Genomic DNA, 26,247 nt, shown 5'->3' on the forward strand with positions numbered 1-26,247 from the left:
ACGGGCCGATGGTGAGACCCGTTGGACCACAGGAGACACCAAAGTGAGGGAGGGGGGAGGTGGGGGGGGGGAGGGGGGAGGCGGGGGGACAGGGGGGGGGGGGGGGTTAAGGCACTTCCAGTCTCCCGACGCCGGGCTCCTCTGTGTGTGATTCAACGTGGACCAAAGAAAGCAGAAAGACGGTAAAACCTGAAGTGAACGAGTGAGACCTCAAAGTAAAACATGCTGCGGGGCCCCAGGTCAGCGCTGCTTTTGCATAAGGCTCGAGTCCCCCCCCCCAATGCCCCCCCCCCCCCCCCCGCCTCCCACCCCACAGATAAAGAGACATTCCTCTCCAGAGTCGAAGACAAATTATACACAGGCAACGAAAAATAAAGAGAGAGAAAGACACAGCGGATGAGTGTGTGGCGGCGAGGGGGTGGGCTATGGGGGGGGGGGGGGTCACCACGCGGCACCAGGAACATGAAGCTGTTAAAAGCAGAAGAGGAACCGACCAGCTGCTGCTGCTCTACGTCACAATAGAATCGGGCCGGACTATAAAGTGCATACTTAACGCCCCAAGTGCTCCTGTGTGTGTGTTCCTGTGTGTGTGTGTGTGTGTGTGTGTGTGTGTGTGTGTGTGTGTGTGTGTGTGTGTGTGTGTGTGTGACCTCTCGCCAAAAGTAAAAAAAAAAGAAGGGTTTAGCGTTTAAAATCTCATGGTTCTGGAACTGACGCCTCTGGAACAAAAACCTTTGCAGTATGAATTTGTCGTACATACGTTGGCAAATATGAGCAGAAAATTGTTAAAACACAACCCACACCCATCGTCCGCCGGGCCACTGAATAAAAACATAATCGAGTTTTTTTTGCTTTTCCTTTTAGTTTCTTCCCACACGAATCTCCCGTAACGACGACGTCTCGCTCGTCCGCGATGGATTCGCCCCCGTCGTCGCCGCGGCGACCGGCTCAACGAGCGTCTCCCATTGGCTCGTCGCGGAGTCCTAAATGTCCCGGCAAAACCCGGAGCGCCGAGCCGTCTGTTGGGGGGGGGGCGTCCCGCTGGCCGGGGGGGCCCTAGGGGTCGACATCTTCGAGGTCGCTCTTTGAATCGCCGAGCATCATGGGAGACTCCGACCCCTGGGGGAGAGACACAGGACGAACAGGTGAACGCGGCGCCCGCCCGGCGGGGTCGTGTGCGCGAGCGGCGCGGCGGCACCAACCTGGCGGAGGCTGCGGTCGGCGCCCTCGTTGGCCGGGCTGCCGTCGGAGCCGTTGCTGCTGCCGGACTGCTCCTTCTCGTTGAGCAGCGCCGTGGCATAAGCCAGCGTATCCTGCAGCGACCACGACACAGAGGATGAACCGGCGAGCGGCGCCATGCAGAGTGTGTGTGTGTGTGTGTGTGTGAGACAGGCGGTACCTGTGCAGAGATGGTGCGCTGGAAGGTCTTGTTGGTGGACGTCTCGTTGGAGACGTTGCTCTGTGGAGTCCAGTAATGTTCAGTCATCTGAGGGGAAAAAACCCAACAAGCCGTCAGTGATAAACCGATACGACCGTCATGTAATGAATAAATACACGGGTGGATTCAGGGCTGCGTTGACAACCACTGGTCTTGTTTATTCATAGTTAAAACACATGAAATAGAAGCTCGCCTTCTTCTGCAGCCACTGCACCGCCCAGCTCCAGTGACCTGAAAGGTCCTTGAAGTAATCCTTGGCCGGAGCGCACCTGGTGGGAGGCAGAACACACAATTCAGGCCACCTGAGACAACTCCTCCTGCCGGACCATCTCGCCTTCCTCTCAACTCACTTCTGGGCCAACGTGACCAGGAACTTGACACACTGGTAGCAGCGCCGGCTGTCCACGTTGTTGCTCTGGTGCATCAGAGCTGAGGAGAAAGAGCGACATCGTGCTGAGGAACGAACCAGAAGCTCCTCACGCGCGTCCTTAGCGACGAGGCACAGCGTGATGTCATGATGATGTCATCCACTCACAGTGTCTGCAGAAAGACAAGAGTCCTACCTAGAAGGCCTTTCTCCGACTCAAAGGCATACTTGAGTCTCTGCGTCTGCAGAGGGTCTTCCATCACCTGAAACAGTGGAGCCACGTTAAGAGACCGTCGTCACGGCGATGGCGTCTCACCAGGTGAGCAGTGAACTCACCAGCAGCTCTTGCAGCATCTGAAAGATGTTCTTGAGCTCGTGGGGCGGAGCCGTCTCCAGCTGGGTCTGCGGAGGATTCAGAGCAGAGCGTTGAGGACGTCGCCCCCGGGAGACGCCGCCCGGCTTCGGACGTCTCCGCGGTCCTTACCTTCAGCAGCTGCAGCACGCCGAGGGAGAAGGGCTCGTTGCAGTAGGCGGAGAAGGTCACCATCTCGATGAGGAGGGAGAGCGGGCCCGACAGCTCCCGCATGGCAAACATCACCTGTGGAGGTCAGGCAGACGGGTCAGGGTCAGAGGTCAGTAAGACGCGCCGGAGGGCGATAACACCCGTCAGGGGCAAAGTGTCACCTCCAGAAGGTAAGGCTGTCCCTCCGGAGTGAAGAGCGAGGCCAGGATGTCGGCGTGCAGAGGGAGGAGCTCAGTGGAGGCCGGGACGCAGCTCACACGCAGTATGGACCCTCCCGGCGCTACGGGGGGGAACCAGAGCGTTAGTCGTACGAAGACGTCTGCCAGGAGAGCTGCGAGGGGGGGGGGGGGGGGCTCACCCTCCGTCCGCTGGGGGTTGAGGTCGCAGTGCAGCGTGATGAGGGCCAGAGCGCTGTGGAGGTGGAGGAACTCACGAGCCTGAGCCGGACTCCACCGCCGGTTCTGAACGGGAAGATGAGCGTCAGAATTAACGCGTTCGTTTATGCGCCAAAACGAATGCGATAAAATGGTTGAATGCGGCTTTGTTCTTTATTGTAAACACAGCGGCCACTTGGTACCTGGTTGTTCTGCCGGTTTGGTCCCAGCAGGAAGACGAGCATCCGGCGGTACGCAGAGTGCTTCAGCAGCAGCTGACACGAGCCGCACCCCTGAGCACAGAAACACACACTCAGGCCCCGCCCACCGCAGAAGCCCCACCCCCGCCCCCCCGACCAGGTTCCTCCCCGGTTCCTCACCTGCTGGGCGAAGCTGCTGAAGAGGCCGAAGTACTGCGCGCAGTTCTTCACGTTCTCCGGGACGTCTTTGTCCAGCAGCGAGAGCAGCGTGTCCGTCAGGTCGTCCACCCCCAGGTCCCCGAAGTGGAGGGCGCTCTCCAGGGTCTTCTCCAGGACGGAGGCCACCACCACCCGCACCTCCCGCACGCTGCACTCCAGCAGGCACACCCTGGGGGGTAAAGATGGAGGAGAAGTCCCTACTGAGGTCAGATCAGGGGCCACTTTTTGGTGACCCTTTGATTCCATTCGGCGGCTCTTTCCACGAGAAACAAATAGTTCAGTTTCAGGAGGACGCGTTCGTATTTAATGACCGACCTGGTGATCTCGCGGCCCTCCGGTCCCACCAGGTACTGAACCATCCACTGACACGCCTCGCGGCTCTTAGACAGCAGCACCTCCACCGTCGCCATCCACTCCTCCGTGTCCACCCTGCGGGGGGGGGGGGGGTTAAACGCCCGGTCAGAACTACAACATTTTATCATCTTACGCAGAAACACAGAAACACGGCCGGCTGAAGTAAAAACATAGTTGATAATAAGAGATATTGAATTCATTCCCATTTCCTCATATGTAGACCTTGCATTCTATCTACTGGCCACCAGGGGGAGTCTCCTCTGCTCCCATAGACGTCCATGAGGATATGACGTGAATATGACGACGTCCACTTCTTAGAATGAAGTTATTTACTGGCAGTAGAAGCTGTATCAAGTGTTGGTGTGCAACTACCGGAGCTTCTTCTTGGTGTGCAGGTAGGTGTGGAACAGGAAGTGCACGGCCAGCCGGAGGCTCTCTTTGGCCATCGGCTGGTAGTCGGGATGCTTCAGCTTTGTCTGGGAACAACAACGAAACCACTCACTGAATATTAGAGGACACAACAGTCATTTTAATCAGAACATGGGAACAGATATTAGAAGGTCTCTAAGGTGAAATATTTGCGTCTCTTTAAAACCATATGAATTATTTAAAACGTATCTTAAATGAATGACATGAACATAGAAATATAAAACATGTCCGTGACTTTTCCAGGCCTGGAAAAGGCCACGTGACTGTTCCAGGTTTAGGAGCCTGCACAGTGACAAGAAGCGCGTCTCACCGCGTTGACGGAGGCCAGAGAGAGCGTGAAGTTGAAGTAGTCGCTGTTGTAGACGTCTCGGTTCTTCATGAACTTCAGGTTCTCGTCTCTCACCATCTGGTGGAAACACAAAGCGAGAAGGTTCAGACGGGGCTGGACGTTCCCGGGAGGGGGAGGGGCTTATCGCCACAGAAGCCAATCATTTCCTCCGTCGTCCAAGAAAGAAATAACGTGTTTCTGGTCAGTACTTGATCGTGGAAGTCTCAAGTATCCAGAGGGACTAAACGCGGGTTTGTCCGAGGTGGTGACGTCATCACAACATCTGGCTGGTTTCTTACAGCTCAAACCCCAAATGTTTAATTTATGCCACAGCTCCATCGGCGTTGAAAACAACATGGTCGCCACGGCTGCGCCTGGGAGGGAAGAGGGAGCGTCCTCACCTGATAGATGCTGGCGGGCATCTTCTCCACAAACAGACCCTTCTTCTCCCCCTTGCGGACCAGGCGGGTGAGGAGGGTGAGGCGGTCGTTGTTGGCCCGGGGGGGGCGGGGGGAGGACTGGGGGGACACGTCGGGGGAGGAGGGGGCAGACCTGTGAAGAGCAGAGGTCCGGTCGTCAGCAGCGCTCATTGACCCTGGTCTCCACGTAGGCTTCACGCAGGCTTCACTCACAGGGTCAGGTCCTCGGCCTCCTGCCTCATGATGCTCACTCGGCTCTTCTTGGGCAGGACGGGCGAGTTCTGGTCGCTGATCTTCTGATAGAACAACATGTAGGCGTTCCAGTACCTTCTCCGCACGTCGGGGTACGGATTGGCTGCACAGAGAGACTTCGCGTTAAGGAGCTATTTGGAATTCATAAAGGACCGAGGAGGATGTGGAGACGCTGCATACGTCTCTGCCAGAGACCTGTCAATCAGTGTGCATCTACATGGACCATCATTGACTAAATGAACATCATGCTGTGTTGGAGGAGGAGGAGTCGCCCCCTGCTGGTCACTACAGAGAATGCAGCTTTACGCGTGAAACTTTGGCGTCACTTTAAAGAACTGAAGGTTGTTTCTTCTGGTCTAACTTAAGGCCAGTGGAGCGTTCTTATGTGTTAAAGCACGTCGGCATAAGATCCACGCAGACGGTCTCTTACATTGGTCGTAGACTTTGGGGCGGTACTCTCCACCAAAGCACTCGTACTCCAGGGTTTCGTCGTTCATGTCGAACTCCTCCACCACGTTGTCGTTGAACTTGTACCAACGTCCCCGAGCGCTGCCGCTGAGACGAGGGGAGACAGACAGAGGTCAGGTTGGACCGCAGCCAACCCGTCAGGAGAGGACGAGGAGACACCAGACTGAAGGAGGCTCCTGTGGGTTCCTCTTAACACGCATGACGCTGCCTCCCAATGTGCTGCTCTACACACCGGTCATGTGATTGGAACAGAAAAGCTGCCTCAGCCTCGATCCTAACAAACCATTAATAATATTCTTTAAAGGTTTTTACTACACTGTTGTAATTGTGTATTAAATGCTAATGGGATTTTTGTTGTTCCAGTCTAGTGGATTTGTTAATGAACCCAAAGCAGCAACATGAATATTCATGTTGCATCAAACTCGTAATACAGCAACAACAACTCACAAGGAAAACAGGACAAGAAAAGGGTAAAAAAAGGTTTTCAACAGCAAAGCTTGTTTTTGTTTTTTGTTTTTTGAGGTTGGTGCTTCAGGCTCAGGCTCCCACATCAGGCTCACCCTCCCACATCTGGCTCACCCTCCCACATCTGGCTCACCCTCCCACATCTGGCTCACCCTCCCACATCTGGGTTCAGGTTTGCATCATCATGCCGTGACCAAACCCAGGACGCCCCCCTACCGTCTGTCCTTGATGAAGGAGTAGTAGTGGCCGGCGTGCGCCTGCCCGCTGTGGACCACGACCCCCACCAGCTCGTAATTCTCAGAGATGGTGACCTTCTTCCTGGGCGAGCCCCCCGAGGGCCCCTCGCCGCGCCCCTCGCCGCCCTCTCCGCTGCAGTCCTGACGGGCCATCCCGGAGACGGTGTAGGGCTCCATGTTCAGCACCCAGGGGAACTGAGCAGACAACGCAGAGGTCAGAGGTCGCGGCGCCTCGCAGCGCCCGGCGAGGAAAGACTCCGTACCCGGATCTGCTCGTCGTATTTGATGGAGCGCCCGCTCTCCCAGTCGAAGCCGAAGCGCATGAGGTGGATGCAGAGGACGCTGGGCAGGGACTTGATGCAGGTCCTCTTCACCGTGGTTCTCTGTGCGGATCAAAGGGCGCGTGAGTCGGCGTGAGGTCGGGGGGGGGCGGGGCGGGGCGCGCGGAAGCGCTACGCACCTTCTCCTTGCACTTCTCGCAGTAGTAGGCGTTGCTGCCCTCCAGCACCTCGCCCCTCACAAACTGGTCCAGGGAGATCTCCAGGCTTTGGCAGGACGTCACGCCGAGGTTCAACGCCATGAAGGTTTCTTCTCGCTCGTACCTGCGTGCAACAGAAGAACAGGAAAGGGTCAGACAGCCCCCCCCAAGCCATGAGCATCAGAAGGGGAAACAATGCCGTGGAAGGTCCCCGCTCACCGGTGAGGACAGTCTTTACAGATCTTCTGGTCGGAGAAGATTCCCTGAAACGTGTTTTTGAAGATCTGCTCCCGACCCATTTTCTGCTGGAGAGAGTCTTCTCGTCAATCAAAATCACCAGGATCAAACGCGCCTTTGCCTGTGTGTGTGAGGGGGATGATGGGGGGATGATGGGGGGGTGTTACCTTGAGATGCTCGTCCAGCTGGTCCACCAGGCTGGTGAAGAACTCGTAAGCATCCTGCTGCTCCCTCACGTACAACTCCTTGTTCCACATCTTGAAGATCTGCAACACATGCGGATGAATAACACATCGGTCTAATTCAATCTTCTCCTTCTCCTTAAAAAGTCAAACCCTAAAATACTCATTATATGTGTAATTTTGTGTACACGCATTTAAGTATTTAATGATGAGTTGAGCGGCGTCACCTTCCAGAAGTTCTCTGGGATGTAGTACTGCAGCTTGCTCTCCATCAGGTGGCCGAACAGAGACTGGACCTGGTAGAAGACGCTCTCCTCCGGCTGATCCGTGTCATCCTCGATGGACAGGAAGGCCTTCAACAGAAGAAGAAACAGACGTACTGGCGGACGTGGACGCAGAAAGCTCACAGGCCAGCGGCTCAGAAGCTAGCGGCTCACAGGCCAGCGGCTCACAGGCCAGCGGCTCAGAAGCCAGCAGCTCACAGGCCAGCGGCTCACAGGCTAGCGGCTCACAGGCCAGCGGCTCACAGGCCAGCAGCTCACAGGCTAGCGGCTCACAGGCCAGCGGCTCAGAAGCTAGCGGCTCACAGGCCAGCGGCTCACAGACCAGCGGCTCACAGACCAGCGGCTCACAGGCCAGCGGCTCACAGACCAGCGGCTCACAGGCCAGCGGCTCACAGGCTAGCGGCTCACAGGCCAGCGGCTCACAGGCCAGCGGCTCACAGGCCAGCGGCTCACAGGCCAGCGGCTCACAGGCCAGCGGCTCAGAAGCTAGCGGGTCACAGGCCAGCGGCTCACAGGCCAGCGGCTCAGAAGCCAGCGGCTCACAGGCTAGCGGCTCACAGGCTAGTGGCTCACAGGCTAGCGGCTCACAGGCTAGCGGCTCAGAAGCTAGCGGCTCGTACCTCTGGAAGGCCGGGCTGCATGTAGAGCTGCTGAAACACAGCGTTCATGTAGCACGTGGCTCCGCCGTTCTTCAACCCCACAAAGCCTGAGACGGACCGGCTCTCCACGGGGGGGAGGTACTGAGGGACACACACACACACACAGACACACACAGTTTGACTCGCTTTGTCTTCCCCATCAGAGCAGCACATATCATGGATGGCGAGCTCCGGCGGAGGCTTACGTCGAACTCCTTGCAGAGGGACGGGTCCGACTGGTGGTGCATGGACATGAGCTCTTTGGTGATGAGCCGCAGGTTGGACAGCGAGCTGTCGGCCAGCATCACCAGCACCTCGTAGGCCGCCAGCCTGCTGCTGGCCGTGCTGCACCTGAACGCACCACGACACAGCGTCATTAATACAGACGGTCCGATGCGCGGGAGGGAGAATCGGTCGTAGCGGGGCAGCGGGGGGGACTGACGTGTCGTACTTCGGGTGGAAGTCGTGGCTGGGGGCCGGCGACGGCGTCGGGTTCGAACTGTTGATGATGATGCGCGAGGCTCGAAACAGGAAGTCGTCCAACAGCTGCTGGATGAGAGATGCACCTGCAGAGAAGAGTCGCACATCCAGAGGTTCAGGTGGAGAATCACAAAGCGAGAAATCACAGGAGAGGGTTTAGAACGCCGGCTGCGCCTTGTCTCGTTTTGCTCTGGTTTTTGATTTTGTTTTTGTAATTGTGTTCTTTCTTTATTATTTGGTTTCTGGTAATCGAAACCCTTCGTTAACGCTCACCCAGGTGCTCCTTGTCGCTGCCGCAGAGGGAGAGCAGCGTCTTGATGAGCCGCAGGTGTCCCGCCAGGAGGATGTTGTCCGCCTCGCTGGTCTCCATCTCAGAGCTCCAGCTGGGCTCGAAGTTGTCGAGCCAGGAGATCTCGTCCTCCAACATGGTGGCAGCGCTCACCTTCAGCACCTCCATCTCCGAGGCTGTGAGAGGAAGAGAACGTTACCATCTGCTGAACCCTCTGGGACCTCATCTCGGTGTCGCTGAGAGGGAAGCTCACTCGTCAGGTCGTCCAGCAGCTGGCATCTCAGGTCAAAGTACTCGGTGCATTGGGACAGCAACCTGAGAGGAAAGGTCTCATCAACACAACAAGGCGTGTCATGTGTGTGCGTGTGGTTGGGTGTGTGGTTGCGTGTGCGTGCGTACCTCTGGTTGACCCCTCTCATGATGGAAGTAGGACTCCACAGCGGCAGCTGGGCGGTGAGGACCACCGAGATGAGGAACAAGTTGGGCTTCTGGACTTCGTTGAAGGCCGAGGTGTCCGTCTGGCTCAGCGTGTAGAGCTGGTCACACGCCACGCGGCGGATCTGCAGAGGACGCAGGCGTGAACGTAGACCGCAACGAACTAAACCTTTGACCTATTCTGACGTGTTGGAGTTCAATCCGCTAGAGGTCATGTATTAAATGTGAGGGGGGGTCGTACCTCTCCGCTGGGAGACCCCAGCAGAACATCGATGATGAAATCGTTGACGGAGGGAAGGTTGTAAAAAGAACCTGGAGAGAGAAACAGAGACCTACATGTAGTGGACACGATTACACTGACACTACGTCTCCTCCCCTACAGTCCCCTAGTCTCCTCCCCTACAGTCCCCTAGTCTCCTCCCCTACAGTCCCCTAGTCTCCTCCCCTTCAGTCCCCTAGTCTCCTCCCCTACAGTCCCCTAGTCTCCTCCCCTACAGTCCCCTAGTCTCCTCCCCTAGTCTCCTCCCCTGCAGTCCCCTAGTTTCCTCCCCTGCAGTCCCCTAGTCTCCTCCCCTACAGTCCCCTAGTCTCCTCCCCTGCAGTCCCCTAGTCTCCTCCCCTGCAGTCCCCTAGTCTCCTCCCCTGCAGTCCCCTACTCTCCTCCACTACAGTCCCCTAGTCTCCTCCCCTTCAGTCCCCTAGTCTCCTCCCCTAGTTTCCTCCCCTGCAGTCCCCTAGTCTCCTCCCCTACAGTCCCCTAGTCTCCTCCACTAGTCTCCTCCCCTACAGTCCCCTAGTCTCCTCCCCTACAGTCCCCTAGTCTCCTCCCCTACAGTCCCCTAGTCTCCTCCCCTAGTCTCCTCCCCTACAGTCCCCTAGTCTCCTCCACTAGTCTCCTCCCCTACAGTCCCCTAGTCTCCTCCCCTACAGTCCCCTAGTCTCCTCCCCTACAGTCCCCTAGTCTCCTCCACTAGTCTCCTCCCCTACAGTCCCCTAGTCTCCTCCCCTACAGTCCCCTAGTCTCCTCCCCTACAGTCCCCTTGTCTCCTCCCCTACAGTCCCCTTGTCTCCTCCCCTACAGTCCCCTAGTCTCCTCCCCTACAGTCCCCTAGTCTCCTCCCCTACAGTCCCCTAGTCTCCTCCCCTAGTCTCCTCCCCTAGTCTCCTCCCCATACAGTCCCCTAGTCTCCTCCACTAGTCTCCTCCACTAGTGTGCCTGTGCACAGGCCAGATGTGCAGTGATCTTCTTACACAGCTGCTGGCAGCGTAGCTGCAGACATGTGACCAGCAGCGACAGAGCTTCCCGGGCGATGATGGTGTCTTTGATGGAAACGCACTGCTGTCTCACACATATCCCAGCATGCAGCGCTGTCGGCGTGTTCTCCCCCTCACTGCTGGAGCTGCAGTTACTCCCTAACAACAAAAACAACACAGGGTCATTAAATGTATGAACCAACCACCAAGCGAGTGAAGCCCGCCACAATAAGAGCGTATCCCGGGTCACCTGTACTGCTGACTCTGGTTCGGACCCCCTGTGGCAGGAGGGAGCCGTGGCTCTCTCTGATTGGCTGAGGGCTGCCGACCAGGTCCAAGCGGCCGGCTGCAGCGGCCCAGGTGAGGCGCATGAAGCAGGCCACGGTGGAGGTGAAGTCGCCCACCTCCATGGTCTGGAGAACACAACGTCTGCACCTTAGACAACGCGTTTCGTCCTGGAAACAGGCTTTTTTTTTGTACCCCTTTTTTGTTTTTTACCTGAATGGCGACGCGGGCTGCCGGGACGATCTCCTCCACCCTGATGGAGGAGCGCTCGGACAGAGACATCTGCCTGTAGGACGATTTCTCCGGAGTCCCGCACAGAGAAAGCTGTCGCCCCGCCCGCCCGGCGTTACGGAACGGACGGGAGGACAGCGACTCGCCGTCCCTGATGACATCATCGTCCAGCACAGAAGGCATGCTCTGGCCAACCAGAAGGAACCTGCAGACAACAAGGTGTGTGAACCAGAGGTCTCCCTCCCTCCCTCCCTCCCCCAACACGCCCCCCCTTACCTGGCCAGCTGAAGGCAGATGGAGTAGACTCCCTGTCTGGTCTCGTAGTCGACCTCAGAGGGGATGGAGTCTCTCTGCATCACATTCACCACCAGACTGCAGAGGAAAGACAGCATTCTCACACGAGAGCTTCTCTTGAGGCTTTGACTCCGTCACATTATTCACAGCATCACTGTTGTTTCACGGTGCTGTTAAATTGATGCAAGACCGAAAAACGAATGGTCCAATACAAGGGTGTCCCGTATCAAAGGACCATTTCCACTGTATTGCACGTCCTAGTTGAACACAGTTGTGCAAACGGTCAGAATAACTCGGGTACGAGGGCTTTAGACAGAACTCCAAGCTGCTGCATGCGGGACCTGCTCCGCGTCCTGAGGTGCGCCGGCTCAGCGGGTTTTATTCCCTGAGATCAAATATCGACACTTTTGGAAAGAAAAGGGAAGACGTGTCCATGAGATCACGGAGCCTTTATGGTGGCAGACGTGGCTTTTTAAGTTGATCTCACTCATGATCTCCAGCAGCTGTATGCGCACATGAAGCATTGCATGAGAGTTAAAACTGTGAATCTTCACTGTAGTCCACGCTTCCAAATAGCAAGCGCTCTGCTAAGATGGGAGAAGAAATCAGTCGGCGCTTACAAGACTTTTCATTGAGAAGGAAAAATCACACTGTTTTCAATGGATGCAAAAGAAGAGGTGCGATGATTCTCTGAAGAATCCGCATGAGCTTCTCTCCCTGCTGACTTCTACCGGAGCCTGATGAGACGCCACGAGACTCAACATCTGTGGGCAGACGTTCTCTCTGAATGAATGACCTGACAGCTGTCCGTCAGACCAAAGCGTAGCATCCTCCCATTACAGGGGAGTTCACATATACACAGTTTGCATCTGTCAATAAGCCCAAATAATATATTGACAGAATAAATTCAGTCAAAGTTGATGAATTTTTTAACAAATGTTAGTTGATGTGTGAACAATCCCAATTATTTATATGTGCATTAAGCTTGAAATATCCACATCCCCCATTTCTCTTCTTGTCTCTCTTCATAGAGGACAATGATCAGCACCATAAGAACCAATAAGAACCACCTGAGGCTCAACAAGAGAATGCTTCATTTTTTTAAACAAAAAAATAAAATCTACTGATGGAGAGCTATGATTCTTATATATATATATATATATATATATATATATATATATAAATAAGACTATGTGGTAATATCACACTGAGGTCTTTACCTGAGGCCTCCGGCTTTGAGGAAGTTCTCACAGAACGACTTGCTGCTGGTTTTCGCCATCTCATCGTCCGACGTGGGCATGAGCTTCGAGCTCAGCACCTGAAGCAGAGAGAGGAGGAGGAGGAGGAGGAGGAGGAGGGAAGCGGATGTCAGTGTGGTAAATGTTCCCCTTCCTGCGGAGGAGATCGTAGAGACGAAGATGGGGAAATTCTGGATGATTTTAACGCCTTTTATTCTGGCAAGAAGAGGAACAGTTCAAAGTCACAAAGAGTCTGTGGAGAAGAACACTGAGGAACTGAGCAGAATCCCCTCAAAAGCCCATCGTGGGTCCGAGGCCCTCAGAAACACGCACAGGGATCAGATCTTATGGATCCACAGGAAGGGCCCGTATGAGGTAACGGTCACGCCTCCACATGCACCTCTAACGGGTGTGTGTGTGTGTGTGTGTGTGTGTGTGTGTACCTCCAGGTTGTACAGCACTCTGAAGGTGGACATGCCCGGGGCCGAGGACCTGAAGAGGGACTCCAGGATGGAGGCAGCACTTGGCTGGTGCTGCTGCTTGGAGGACATGGACGGGGAACGAGAGCCTGTGGCCTGGAACAGTGTCTTCTGCAGAGAACGGGCGGTTAGAAGAAGAGGACCTACAGACAGAATCCCACCGAGCGGAGACGTACCTGGTGGCTCCAGACGCTGGATTCTTTGGGAACGAAGTTGTCGAGCGCGTCCTGCACTTCAGGATCTGTTGGGATCAGCAGCAGCAGCTTCCTCACGCGGAGGGTGATCCTGATGAGCACAAACCCAAGGAGCCCAGTGAGGAGGTGCTGTCCTTCACGTTCTCGTTGCTCTTCAGTCACCAACATCCCGGTTTATGAATAAAACACTTCATCCAAATCAAAACCGTCTCTCCAGCGATCACACACTCTGGGTTGAAGGATTGAAAGAGCAACAGAATGAGTGGGACCTCCGTTGAGGGTCCGGCTGAGAGCGGCTCACCTGGTCTCGTCGAGGTTAGCCAGCTGGTAGAGCATCTCAAACACGTTGCACACCAAAGCCATCACCACTCCGGGCAGAGACTTCTCCTGCGGACAGAAGCACGCGTGAGAACCGGAGCGGGCGCCCTGGACGCGTGGACCTCGCTGCGGGTTTCTGGCTACCTGCTCCAGCGCGTAGGCCGAGTTGAAGACGGCGGAGCTGGAGCTGCTGGAGGCCGACGCCGAGGACTCGGAGCTGCCGGAGGGAGTGCCGGTGCCCGAGCTCTTCACGGTCAGGGTCTGCTCGTCGCTGAAGCCCAGCTGGGAGAGCAGCTTCTGGTCCCGGTTCATGGTCAACTGGAAGGGGGGGGGGGGAGGCAGTGAGGGGACATACTGGGAGCACGGTTGAGGAGGCGGAGCCTAAAGAAGCCATCAGTGCACTGAGCGATGGCTTGTAATGTAAAAGGCTTTTATTATTCTACAATCTTAGTATTATTTTAAAACAAGAGGGATGAACACTGACCACGCTGTCATTGGCAAAGATCTGGACGTTGTCCACCGGACAGCTCAGGTGCTCCGATATCTTCCAGCGGATGCTCGCTATGGTCTCATTACTGTGGGTCTGCACACACACACACACACACACACGTCAGGGCCTCTGCAGGTGGCCCCCAGGTGACGGGTCAGTCCCACGTACCTCTAAGGTGAAGGTGTCTTTGGTTGACTCGTAGGTGACGTGCAGGGTGACGGGGTGTCCGTTGAACGAGGCCCCGTGAGGTAGAATAGTGCGAGGGACCGAGTACAAGTCCTACGAAGAGACAAACAGCAGACATTAAACACACAAACCAGGAGCGTTTAGCCTCAACTACACACATGATTAATGTTAAATGATGCTCTGATAAAATATTAACATCATCCACTTTAGTACTCATTTCAAGTGTTGATGATGATGATAAAGATTCATTCATTTTCAGAAAGTTTAACTTTAAATGCCAGTTTGTTAACATAAGGATATTAAACGTTTGATCAACGTCATCATATTAGATTGGAGGCATATTTCTGTAGTGGAATCAATGAAACCTGCAGGTTCTCTTTCTTCATTTATTTCAGCTTTACCTTTATTTGCCATTAACTTATTTCTAACTGTACTTCAAAGGAGTTTGTTCCCTTTGTTGCTGAAAGGTGCAACATAAATAGCAATTAATCCTTGAGGGTCTGTGTCTGGGCTAAAGTGTTAATTAAAGACGGATTACTGGAGTGTGCGATTGATTCAATTAATAAATAAATAAGTGTACAGCCGTGCACGAGGTATTCGATACGCACTGAAAGAGGTTAAAGGTGAAGACGACGAGGCCTACCTCGATGGTGAGGACGTAGCGCTCAGCCAGCAGCAGCAGTCTCTCGATGATCACCAGCTTGGTGGATCTACACACACACACACACACACAGACGCACACAGACACACACAGACGCACACAGACACGCACAGACACGCACAGACGCACACAGACGCACACAGACGCACGCAGGTTTCAGCTCCATGGAGAGTTTCTTCTTTGTGCTCTGCAGCATCGTGCTGTAGGAGGGTTAGTAGCTCTGCTCTTACCCAAACCCCCCTCTGTACCTGGATGGTGACTGCACAGACGTGGCCACCGTCGGCATGGCGGTGGCAGTCAGCATCTTGGTTGCCCGGGTAACGGCGTGCGTCAGAGTGGGTCCGCCGAGGGCCGAGCTGGCCGCCTGGGGGAGGGGGGGGGTGTAGCGGGTGAGACGGGAGCAAGCCCTCGGGGGGGGAGAGGAAACTCTCCTCACGGCAGCGGTCGACTCACCTCGAGTCGCTTGTAACAATCGGCGATGAACTTCTTGTGCAAAGAGACGGAGTCCTGAGGGGAAGTGAGAATGAAGGCGTCAGCGATCGCTGCAGACGGTTCGTCTGTGACATAACGAGTCCCCGCGATCACAAACTAACTGTGACAAACGCAAACGCCGTCATCTGAGATCACTGTTTCTGACTGAAGAGGCAAAGATCCCGCCTGAGAGCTCTGGCGGGTTATGAACGCACCTTCTTCATCTTGGGGTTGAGGTTGGTGTAGCTGTATGTGATGATGAGCTGGATCGCCTCGTTGGCTATCTCTTCATCGGGGGTTTCCATAGCGATGCGCCAGATAAAATCCATCCCCGCCAGGTCGAGGCGCTCCACGCACTGAAAGCACAACGCGCCGTCAACTAAAGCAGAAACCGTTTACCTGTGCGTGACTTGGGGGGGGGGGGCGGGGCTGACCAGCTGGGTTCCCTGGCGTTTGAGGCGATGGTCGCACAGATTAACGTTCTCAAAGAAGGTCTTGAACAGATTGAAGCCTGGGGGGTCACATAAAGAAGAGGGTGGGGGGGGATCAGATACAGGCGGGCAGAGCGGAGGTGACGGAGCTCCTCCACCAGGCGCTCACCGTTCATGGTGATCTCGTAGGGCTCCAGCTTCAGGATCTTCTCCTTGAAGAGCTGCTGCTGGACGTCGCTCTCCAGGTCGTGTTGTCCTTTGGTGAACCACTCAAAACACATCTGCGCACGCACACACACACACACACACACACACACACACACCTTTACAGAGCTGAATCTGTCAGAGGTCAGTCCTGCTTTTAAACTGATGACCTCACGCCTTAAAGGGACAGTACGCTGTAAAATGACACCAGATGGACAATGCGGGTCGATGAAATCCAGCGTTCTGATTGGTTGACAGTGAGTCACGGTGCACTATTCAGCGATAATGTACAGTTCCACATCACTGCGCACTCAAAGTAACAGGTCAGCGTTTAGCTCGGTGGCGATCGCCCAAAGAGGACAGGAAATCCCACAAATGATCAGTTTGATCGGTTACGGGCAACGCAAGCTTTCACAACCAGAGAATTCAGGTGGACGTCATGAGCAATGTGAATGAATGAGATGGTGCGAGATCTTGCAAGGAGACCCGATGCGGTTTACTGCACGTATGGGATCTACTTTTCTCTGGAGGGATCTACGTTCTACACAACGTTTGGTGGCTCATACTGCTGCTCGAACAACCCCCCTGAACGAACGATTGGACAATAAAGTAGAGCCTCTCGTACCTTATTGCTTGAATAAATGCTAAAATATTTATAAATGAGCATCCAGTCGTCCTCGTGACCAGTTTCATGGACCAACCGTTTGATTGTTGAACTACACACAACCAAACGCCCTGAGAGCGATTCATTGATGAATTGACTGAATTAAGCCGGCAGTGAAAAGTTCCTTTAATGGAAAATCCACAAGTGAATAATAAAGCTTCCATTTGTTAACTGTTAACGGTGCTTTCGTGTTCCTGCACAGGTGCTCGCTGTTGTTCTCGTACCTCGCGGTCGAGCTCGCAGACGTCCGGCCCGGAGACCAGGCACTCCCACAGCTCCTTGGCCCGGTTCCACAGCAGGTAGAGGCTGGCCTCCTGCAGGAAGAAGGCCAGGAAGCGCAGGTGGCTGTCCAGGTACTGCAGGTGGATGAGACACAAACCAGACAGAGAACAGGAGGAGGATTCAAAAATACACAGGATTTAACTTAAAATGTATAGTCCTGATTCCCTTTAGAGGGACAGTATCAGGTTCTACTACAGTAGAAGTTAACAGAAACAGACCAGAACAATGTTCTGAAGAACCGACGTGAGATTAACTGAATGTATTCAGAACAACACAATCTAACGGATGGAATCACAGCTTTTACAGACAGCACCCGAGAGGACGGAGCGGGGACAGACCTCCTGGTAGGTGTAGCGCCCGTCCACCAGGGTGGAGCCAGAGAGGCCGTTGGTTCCCGCCGCGGTCACGGCCAGCCGATGGCAGCACACCAGGGAGCCCGTGATCAGCTTCACGATCTCAAAGTTCTTCTTCAGGTCCTGGATGATGCTCTGGGGTGGGTTTAAAAAAAAAAAAAAAAGCGTTACCGTGGTTACGCTGGGTTTGCGACGGTGCGTTAGCTCTTCTGCTCGCTGGGAGAGTCACCTTGTCTTGCTTCTGATAGGTCTGCTTGATGAAGGAACGCGTGATCTCGTGCAGCTGACGGAGAGCAGGAACCACCCAGACCGCCTGAGGACTGCTCTGCTGAGAGGCCTGCACGCACACGCACACGCACACACACACACACACACACACACACACACACACACACACTTTGTAACCCATCCACGGTGTAGTCGTGTTAACATGAGGAAGGAAAACCAGAGGCTGGGATGTAAATCACTGGTGAGAGCTCAGGTGTTTGTAGGAGCTTCTTGTCTTATCCTGTTAAAATACAATGAAGTAAACCCTTTAAAGTCTAGATGAATTACTCTGTGAATCCCAGGCTCTGATTGGACTCCTCATGAGAGTAAATGTGCTCCCACTTCCACCAAAGCCAAAATCACTCATTGGACGCGGCCATCACCCCCCCGGTGTCCCCGTTCAGCAAGCCGAGGATTGACACACGGCGCCCGTTACACCCAGGTGACAAATCATCAAGCCGTGACCAACGAAAAAAGCCCCTTTGTGGTGGAGCTGCTCCTGATTGGTTGGTGCAGACGGTTCATTGGGGGGAAGCACGCGGCTGGTTCTCTTACTTTGGCCACAGAGTTCCCTTTCTTCTTGCCCCAAGTGGCAGCAAGAAAAGAGCTCTGAGAGTCGCTGCCTCCAGCGTCCTCCTGAGAGTGAGTCTAGAAACATACACGTTGGTTTGACTGGACACACACGGCTTCCTCCATGCAAACACAATACAAACACGCGTTTACACCCTCGCTGCTCCCAGGACTCCTCTCTCATTGTTAACGGGGAGTTGTTATTGTACACAAGTAATCACTAAGTGCATGAAAAGCTCGTGTGTTGCTTACAAATGCTGAATGAATAACGGGGAAAGAGCCGAGGCGTCACTGTGTGCACTGAATCCCGTCTTCATGCCACCGTGGAGGACCACCGGCATCCGCGCGGAGGTCAGGGGGGTTAGAGGAGCTTTGAGGTGAATTCAGGGCGACTCAGGAGCGACGCGGACAAACTCAAGTTAACGGGGACACGGCGACTTCGGGAGAGACGCGTCGCAGCAGCAGAGGAACGCAGGAGCTCCATGGAGAGCCACCAGAGACTCACACGATCTCCCGCTGGTCTCAAAGTGGTGAATTATCTAAAAATAAGGACTCCTTGTGTCATTCTCATGGGTTACTAACTCATTATGTTGGGACAGGAGGTTTATTATGTAACTGACTATTTAGAAATATTAGCTAATTAGAAGGACTTAATTTGGGCCTGAATAGTTTCATTTAAAACCAATCAAGCGGCACAAGAAGGAACTAAATAATGAAACCCGTTTGCTCTCCTGAGCTGATCCTGGAGCAGCGCGACGCAGAACAAGACGCCGAGCAGCACGTCTCACCTTCTTGATGTCCTCGATGCATTTGATGATGTAGCCGGCTTCACCGCCTCCTTGACGGCGTAGGCGTCGCTCAGGATGCCCAGGTGCTCCTCCAGCGCCTGCTGGACCAGGCTGGTGGGCAGACTGGGGAGGTGGGCCAGATCCCACAGCACCTCCAGCACCTGCAGGGACCCCAGAGACAGACGCTGTACTTACTTGTCCGAGGGAGGAGGACAGAATGAGACACAGAGGGAGAGTCTCCTCGTGGTTGAAGCAGCGCGACCCCCCTGCTGACCTTTCCCGTGGTGGTTTCAGAGCGAGCCTCCCTGCCGATCCTCCCGATCAGGCTGAGCAGCTTCTGCCTCACGCGGTCGCTCTCCACCTCCCAGCTCTGCACCACACGGGGGGGGGGAGAGCGATGCTTTTACTCGTCACACGACTTCAGCTACTTACTCCCTAAACGCCACGAGGCGACCGACCTTCTGGATGAGGACGAAGAGGTGGGTGAGCTGGTCGAAGCTGAACTTGACGGCGGCAGCAGCGACGATGGTGTGGATGTTTTCTATCACAGTGGACGACTGGCCCGCCTGCAAAGAGTCCATCGATTCAGCACGAGCGGGTTTTAAACGTTTGTCGGATGGATTGTTTGTGCGCTGTAACGGCTGACCTGGATCTTCCAGATCTTGGAGAGCTCGTCCAGCGACAGTTTGCTGCCCAGCAGCTCGATGATTCCTTTGATCCGCTCGCAGTACTGAGCCTGGTCGATGTTACCTGGGAGAACATTCAAAGACCCCCCCTGAGTACCAACACCTCCTGGCTTTACACCTGTAGAGGCAGGACGTGATGCTCCTCACCCTCCAGTGCTATTGACAGGACCGAGTTCTCCACCAGCCAGTCCAGGAGCTTATCCGTGTCGATGGCGTTCTTCACCGTCTTCGACACCGTGCTCTCCTCGATCAGCTTTGTCACCTGAGGAGACGGCGACACTCATTAGAGCTCCCGGGGGCCAGAGAGGAGGACGAGATTAGCTGCCAAAGCCGGGACCCCCCCGCGAGAGCCGACCTCTTTGAGGGAGTTCATCTTGGTGGAGAAGTGGGGCGTTTTGAGCATCCTCAGCAGGGTGTCCAGCCGGAGGTCGTCCACCACGGTGACCAGCTCCCTCTGGAAGCGCATGCACAGCAGCTTGATGGCCGACAGCAGGTCCGGGATGCTCACCAGCCGCTGAGGAGCAGCGCAGACAGAAAGACGGTTAAACAGCTTTACGAGCTTCTTTCTTCTCTTGTCAGGAGAGACCTCCGGAGATAGAAAGTACATCCGAGACGACTCACTACTGTGTACAAGCGTATTAGCCGTTTGCTTGTAAATCTAATATTGATATTAACGGGAAAGAATCTCCATCAAACTGGCTGTTGCTCCATGAGGGTTAGTTAACAGTGAACGAGTCACTACCTTGTCTTTGAGGTCCTTTTCCTCCAGGTTCTGCACGTATGTGATCATCTTGTGGATAACGGGGTCAAGCATGGGCTGAGGAACCAGTGAGACTTCGTTAGAAAAGAGAAGGTCTCAATCTCTCACCATAAATATTTAGACTTTTTTCCCATGACAATTTTGAAGCAACGATTTTTTCTCAAAACATTTTACGACACAACATATTTGGGATTTTTTACAATCTGACTTATTGACTTTTAAAAAACAGTTCTCAACTTACTATTCTCTGGATATTTTTTTTTTAATTTTGACATATTTCCATATTTTTACACATATTTTGACTTTTTTTCAAAATATCTTTTTTGTCACATTTTTGACCAAACATTTCCAAAACATTTTTGGACTTTTTATTCAAGAAGAATTCGTCCTAATTTACTTTGACTTTTTCCATGACATCAAAAAAGATGAACAGAAAATGGATGTGAATGGGGTCACACGAAGAGAAGACGTGGACCAGTAACGAGAGCTTCACTAGAGAGAAGAGCACACGCAGTAACTGCAGGTCATCGCTCACCTGGACGAGGCTGGAGTTCAGATATTCAGCAGCGACTCCGAGGGGCTGAACCAGAGCCGACACACACTGTGGAGACACAGTCAACTGTCAACAGATGTCTACGCGTGGAGGTCACAGGTCACGCTGCGTTCCAACTGGCGCTGTGTTCTAACCGGGCAGCAAACTCCGGTTCATCAAAGTCAAGGTAAAGCTGCATCAGTGACCAGCAGACGGCGTGTGGCGTCTCTGCGTCCTCCCCAGTCCTTATGTGGTCATTTCCTGTTCGATGGTCGCACGAAAACAAGTTGTGCGACGACCAAATCGAAGCTTCCAAACATCTGTCTGAACCAACGAGTGACGTCCGACTGACGCCGCCCACTTCTCACATGCGGCGCGCTTCCCACTGGTGCATGTGACTGGTAACAGATGTGCGGGCCAGCTGTCAACTGTCATTGGGTTCTAAATCACAGCATCTTAATGAATGGTTCCCGTTTCTTTTCCTGGCTAACTTCCATCTCAGCTTCTGGGAATCAATGGCTGTGCAGAACCGTGGTTCCGCTCAGGTTCCCAGAAGGACGCATCAGCACAAGGACGCCTCAGAACAGGCAACACAAGCGAGCATTTAAAGCATCACACAGAAGGACGATGAAAGAGGGTGTGAGTGTGTGTGGGGGGGGGGGGGTTCACTTACAGCGATCTCGATTTCGTCCGCGTTGAGCTTCTCCTGGATGGCCGTGAATCCTCCCAGCTCCCCGAACTTGGTCACGAGAAAAAGAAAGATAAAATAAGGAGACGCGTGGCTTCAGTGCAGAGAGGAGACAAACGCACGTGGCTGGTTACTCACTCGGTTCACCAGATCCACCAGCCAGCCGTGAGGCTCCTGCAGGACAGAAGCACGTTTCAGTGGGTTCATGCGCATTGACACACACACACACACACACACACACACACACACACACACACACACACACACACACACACACACTGAAAGAGCGTCGGGGGGAATCGGGGGAGCCTCTTACTTTCTGATAGGCGTTGCTCGGGGAGACGGCGAACATGTTGGCCTCCTCTCCAAACACCTCGGCCCAGTTCCTCTGACAGGCCTTCATGCGGTTCTTAAAGTGGTACTCGTTATCCGGGTTGAAGGCCTGGACACAAAAACAACGAGGAACATGAAGCCACACGCGTAGAGAACCACAGGGTGCACGTGGACGTGTGGAGGACATTTAAAGCAATGGACCGAATCCTCTGGAACACAATAATTACCCACTGATCGTTTAATGAATGGGTTTTATTACGGATTTTTTATTTTAGGAGATTTAAGAGACTTTATAATGTCATTAAAAGGACAAACGTTACGAGAGACAGACAGAGGGACAGATCTCACCGTAGTCAGGACTCCCATCAGGTTCACAGGCACCGGGTCTTGCTTCACCCGCTCCGCCACCAGCTCCACCAGCAGCATCAGCATGTTGTAGATGCCCTCGTGGATCTCGGTGCCCCACTTGTGCACGGCGCTGCTGGTCAGCAGCTGGAGGAGGAGAACGAGGACAGTGAGGAGAGACGCGTGCGAGTCGGGCGCTGGCAGCAGAGGCCCCCGAGCGGCTCACCTTCTTGAAGGCCTCCGGCATGCAGCGGTCCGTGAAGCGCTTGCAGTTCTCGTCGGCGTCAGCGAGACCTGACGGAGAAGTTGGATTCACATTCATCTCAGATGCAGACACGGGGGGGGGGAGATGAAGTGAACGACACAGAGGAGACTGAGGAGACACAGATGTGACACCCGCCCCTCTTACCGTGGCGGGCCAGGCAGGTGGACGCGATGAGACACTTCCCCAGGGACTCCTCCCTCTTGTACGGAATGGACCAGTGGTCGGTGAAGACCCGGCTCTCCAGCTCGTACAGGTTGGTGGTGGGGAACTCCATGCTTTCCCCCGAGCAGTTCCCGTTCTCGTCGTTGCTCCGCTGGAGGAATGAGGACCAACACGAGACACCAGTTACCGCCTGTGATTTAGGACGGGTCCAAAGTCAGACGGGGAGGCCTCTCTCCCCCGCCATCGTCCCCGGGTTCCTCCCCAAATGAATCCTCACGGATCCCTAAAGGCTGGATGGGGTATCGACCCACTCATCAGCTGGTGTTCACGGGGAAGCAGCGCTACCCGACGCGCCGCGTACAATACGGAGGAGGAGGTTAAGGAGTGAGCAGAATGTCAGCTGTTTGGTCGGATTGGAGTCTGTGGAACTAGATGATGAAAGTGGTCCTTCTCTGTGTGCATCACAGCCACAGCTGTATACAGGTGTTTCATTTCCCCACACGGGTATCAGCCAACCTGCTGCTTCAGCAGTTGGATCAGTAGCAGGAAGGAAAACATGCAAATAGAAACGTCTCCGATGTGTTGAAGGAAACTGAAACTGAATCGGTGTGTTTGTTTTTTAACAAGCCGAGTTCCTACGAGAAGAAATCATGATGTTCCATGTGGGAAGCATTCAAGCAGAATAATACAGATGTTTAGACCTGCTATCTTAAACTATGACTGAGCCTGTGGGCACAAATATGAATAAAGTGTAGTGAGGTCAAGTGTGACAACGTTGACTCGGATCAACGTGTTCGTGCTGAGGATCACAAACATGTTGTCAAAGCACAAACACGAGCGTCACATTTCATCCCTTCCTTTACGGCCAGAGACGCCGATGGATGAGAGGACGGAGAACGTAAAGAAAACAAGTTCCACGTAATCACAGGAGACATTGAGCCCGACGCCAGCGCTGACCATAAAACATCAGCTGCACCTTCAGGTCTCTAAAAGGCAGCACACGAGGCGATGAGCTAACTCAATCTGTTACTATGCGCCCCGCAACCCCCCCGGGACCCCCCAGCAGAATAACCGCAGGGCTATAAATAGGAGCATAACATGGGACCTCTGGAGCACAAACACAGTGGACTAGGAACGTTTATCTTTACTTACACAGACGGACAAGCAATTGAGAAGCTCTTTGTAAGACTGAATGAACTCGGAGATCGAGTCCCTTTATGCAACCTTCACAGGAACAGGTCAGTTTGTGGATGACCTGCGTGTGTGTGCGGGTCACTGCTTGCTGTAAAGGCCAAACGCTGTTTACCAGTCAGCCACGACGGAGCGACGGCACCACGCTGCTTCACGAGCAGCCAGCTTATAGACCTCAGCGCCTCATTTAAAGAGAAGGTTCTGCTCCCGTTTGGGTCTTTAGGAGGGAGGTCAGAGGCGTCAGTCCCAGCTGATGATGTGGACAGGTACCCATGATGCAATTAAACGTTATGACACCTGCAGGTGGATCTCTGGACCAACAACCTGCCTCAAAGCGAGTGCAACGCCCCCCCCCCACTCTCTCTCTCTCTCTCACACACACACGCGCGCGCTCTCTCTCTCACACACACACACACACACACACACGCTCTCTCTCTCTCACACTCTCCCACACACACACACTCTCTCTCACACTCTCCCACACACACACACACACACTCTCTCTCTCTCTCTCACACACACACACGCTCCCTCTCTTTCTCTCACACACACACACGCTCTCTCTCTCACACACACACACTCTCACACGCTCTCTCTCTCACACACACACACACTCTCTCTCTCTTTCTCTCTCTCACACACACACACACTCTCTCTCTCTCTCACACACACACTCTCTCTTTCTCTCTCTCACACACACACTCTCTCTTTCTCTCTCTCACACACACACTCTCTCTCTCTCTTTCTCTCACACTCTCCCACACACACACTCTCTCTCTCTCACACTCTCCCACACACACACACACACACTCTCTCTCTCACACTCTCCCACACACACACTCTCTCTCTCACACTCGGCGCACACACACACACACACACACTCTCTCTCTCTCGCTCTCACACACACACACACTCTCTCTTTCTCTCACACACTCACACACACACTCTCTCTTTCTCTCTCACACACGCGTCTCCGGGTATGTCATCACTTGGTGGCACAAGATAACTGACATTTTGAAAGGTGATGACGTGAGCAGAAGCGTGAGACGGAGAGACGCGGGTTCGATCCCCGCAGGGAGCTGGAGCACTGCGGACGCTGTCAGCAGACCCCGACCGGCTAACGTCGGCTAACCCTTTGCAAAGCAGTCGCCAAAGCAGACTGAATATATCCAGCTAGCCGTCCCGCAGGCCAGCCTGGGGGGGCGATCTCCCAGTGCCAGGGTACCGCCGGTGGAAATCTGTGATTTAAACCCCGCAGAGTGGCTCCTCGGTGCCGCTACAGCCGGTCCGGTTACTGGCGCGTTCAGATCTCAGCGAACGTTAGCTTAGCTACCCGGCTACTAGCTAGCTGTGTTAGCTCGTGAGTGTAGAATAGCTGTTCGGGCTGGCCACATCGTTTGGGTACGTTAGCTACGAGTCATGCTAGCAGACGATCCCCCCGTCCGCTTAGAGCCGGTGACAACGTCCTTTCCCGGGGTGCCGGGGACTTTTTCGGCAGCTGCTCTGACAGGTCGCGCCGGGCTGTCGCCTGTAGCCTGACGCGGCTAACCGTAGCTAGCAGCTAGTCAAACGGGCGAGCCCCTCTGTTTTCCCGGTCACTCGCAATTAGCCTCCCTCGTTTCCCCTTCAGCCGCGCGCGCAGGCGGCCGCTCACCTCGCTGTCCACCACATCGTGGTACGCGGGCGGGGGGTCGAAGCCTCCCGTCCCGGTCCGCCCGGTCGTCTCCACGTCCCCGGTGGAGCTCACGCCGGGGGCAGGCCCGCTCTCCATCGGCTCATATCCGTACCCCAGCCCGGGGCTTTCGTTCGTCAGCAGCGCCACCGCCTCGTTGATGTCGTTCTTCGCCAGCCGGAGCGCTTTGCGTATCACATCGGGGTCCGGGAAACCCATGCAGAGGAGCGTGGTGATGTGCTGCTCCTCTTCGGTCTCCATGTTTTAGGGCGGGGGGGGGGGGGGGGGTGTCTCCGTCTCGCAGACTAGTAGTAACGGGGTGGTCGGCACAGCCCTGTAGCTGTGCACGCCGCCATGTTTACAGTCCAATGCCGCCTGCCGCCTGTCACGATTCTAGCTTCCCAGCACAACAGCGCCGACGCAGGTGTTACGCCGGCTTCCGCCTGCCAAGAACCGCGTGCTTCTCGCGGGAGCGCGCACAGCGGAAGGGTCGTTATAATGATTTCTATATTATTTCTGTTTTGTTTGGACAGAAGGCCACTTGTGCCGGAAAATGAATAAAAAAATAGTTCAGCAATACTTTTGATTTAGCTTCTCAGAATTTAAGGATAATACGTTAATATGTGTCTTCCCTTGTCTTATCGTTTTGTCTGAGGCAGATATTGGCTTTTGTAATGATGTTAAGAATATTATCAATACAATGAAATATAAAAATAGTATTAAATAATAATGTTGGATGGGAGATCGGGAGAACGATTGGTTTTAAAGTAGTGATAACAATGATGTTGTGCTGGAGAACAATGTAGGATCCAAACTGGTGTTAGAGAGAAACCTACTCAATGTATGTCTTGGTAGCAT

General features: G+C 54.2%; 1 protein-coding gene across 1 annotated transcript; it reads right to left on the minus strand.

The window, feature by feature from the left end:
• Window positions 1–441: 441 nt before the first annotated feature.
• Window positions 442–25,861, minus strand: usp24 (ubiquitin specific peptidase 24). The gene is given in 68 exon segments (XM_078107731.1): window positions 442–1,119; window positions 1,203–1,313; window positions 1,400–1,486; window positions 1,632–1,707; window positions 1,789–1,867; window positions 2,002–2,068; window positions 2,142–2,207; window positions 2,290–2,403; window positions 2,490–2,608; window positions 2,687–2,789; window positions 2,906–2,995; window positions 3,083–3,290; window positions 3,437–3,550; window positions 3,848–3,951; window positions 4,215–4,310; window positions 4,634–4,784; window positions 4,865–5,006; window positions 5,334–5,458; window positions 6,053–6,267; window positions 6,336–6,455; window positions 6,533–6,674; window positions 6,770–6,852; window positions 6,955–7,053; window positions 7,197–7,322; window positions 7,874–7,993; window positions 8,098–8,242; window positions 8,334–8,457; window positions 8,645–8,836; window positions 8,914–8,975; window positions 9,060–9,220; window positions 9,337–9,407; window positions 10,347–10,508; window positions 10,600–10,762; window positions 10,848–11,070; window positions 11,142–11,237; window positions 12,380–12,477; window positions 12,841–12,987; window positions 13,053–13,161; window positions 13,372–13,457; window positions 13,533–13,706; window positions 13,873–13,971; window positions 14,047–14,157; window positions 14,708–14,774; window positions 14,974–15,089; window positions 15,179–15,232; window positions 15,412–15,552; window positions 15,631–15,707; window positions 15,797–15,908; window positions 16,720–16,851; window positions 17,116–17,265; window positions 17,360–17,467; window positions 17,953–18,045; window positions 18,756–18,793; window positions 18,796–18,916; window positions 19,030–19,125; window positions 19,214–19,321; window positions 19,402–19,505; window positions 19,589–19,703; window positions 19,797–19,955; window positions 20,184–20,258; window positions 20,737–20,802; window positions 21,407–21,472; window positions 21,560–21,595; window positions 21,738–21,863; window positions 22,103–22,246; window positions 22,326–22,393; window positions 22,509–22,677; window positions 25,372–25,861. Coding segments are annotated over 68 exon segments (7,863 nt in total). The 5' UTR covers window positions 25,651–25,861; the 3' UTR covers window positions 442–1,056.
• Window positions 25,862–26,247: the final 386 nt, after the last annotated feature.

Source organism: Gasterosteus aculeatus, chromosome 8 (genome assembly GCF_964276395.1).
Source record: "Gasterosteus aculeatus chromosome 8, fGasAcu3.hap1.1, whole genome shotgun sequence".
Taxonomy (NCBI): Eukaryota; Metazoa; Chordata; class Actinopteri; order Perciformes; family Gasterosteidae; genus Gasterosteus; species Gasterosteus aculeatus.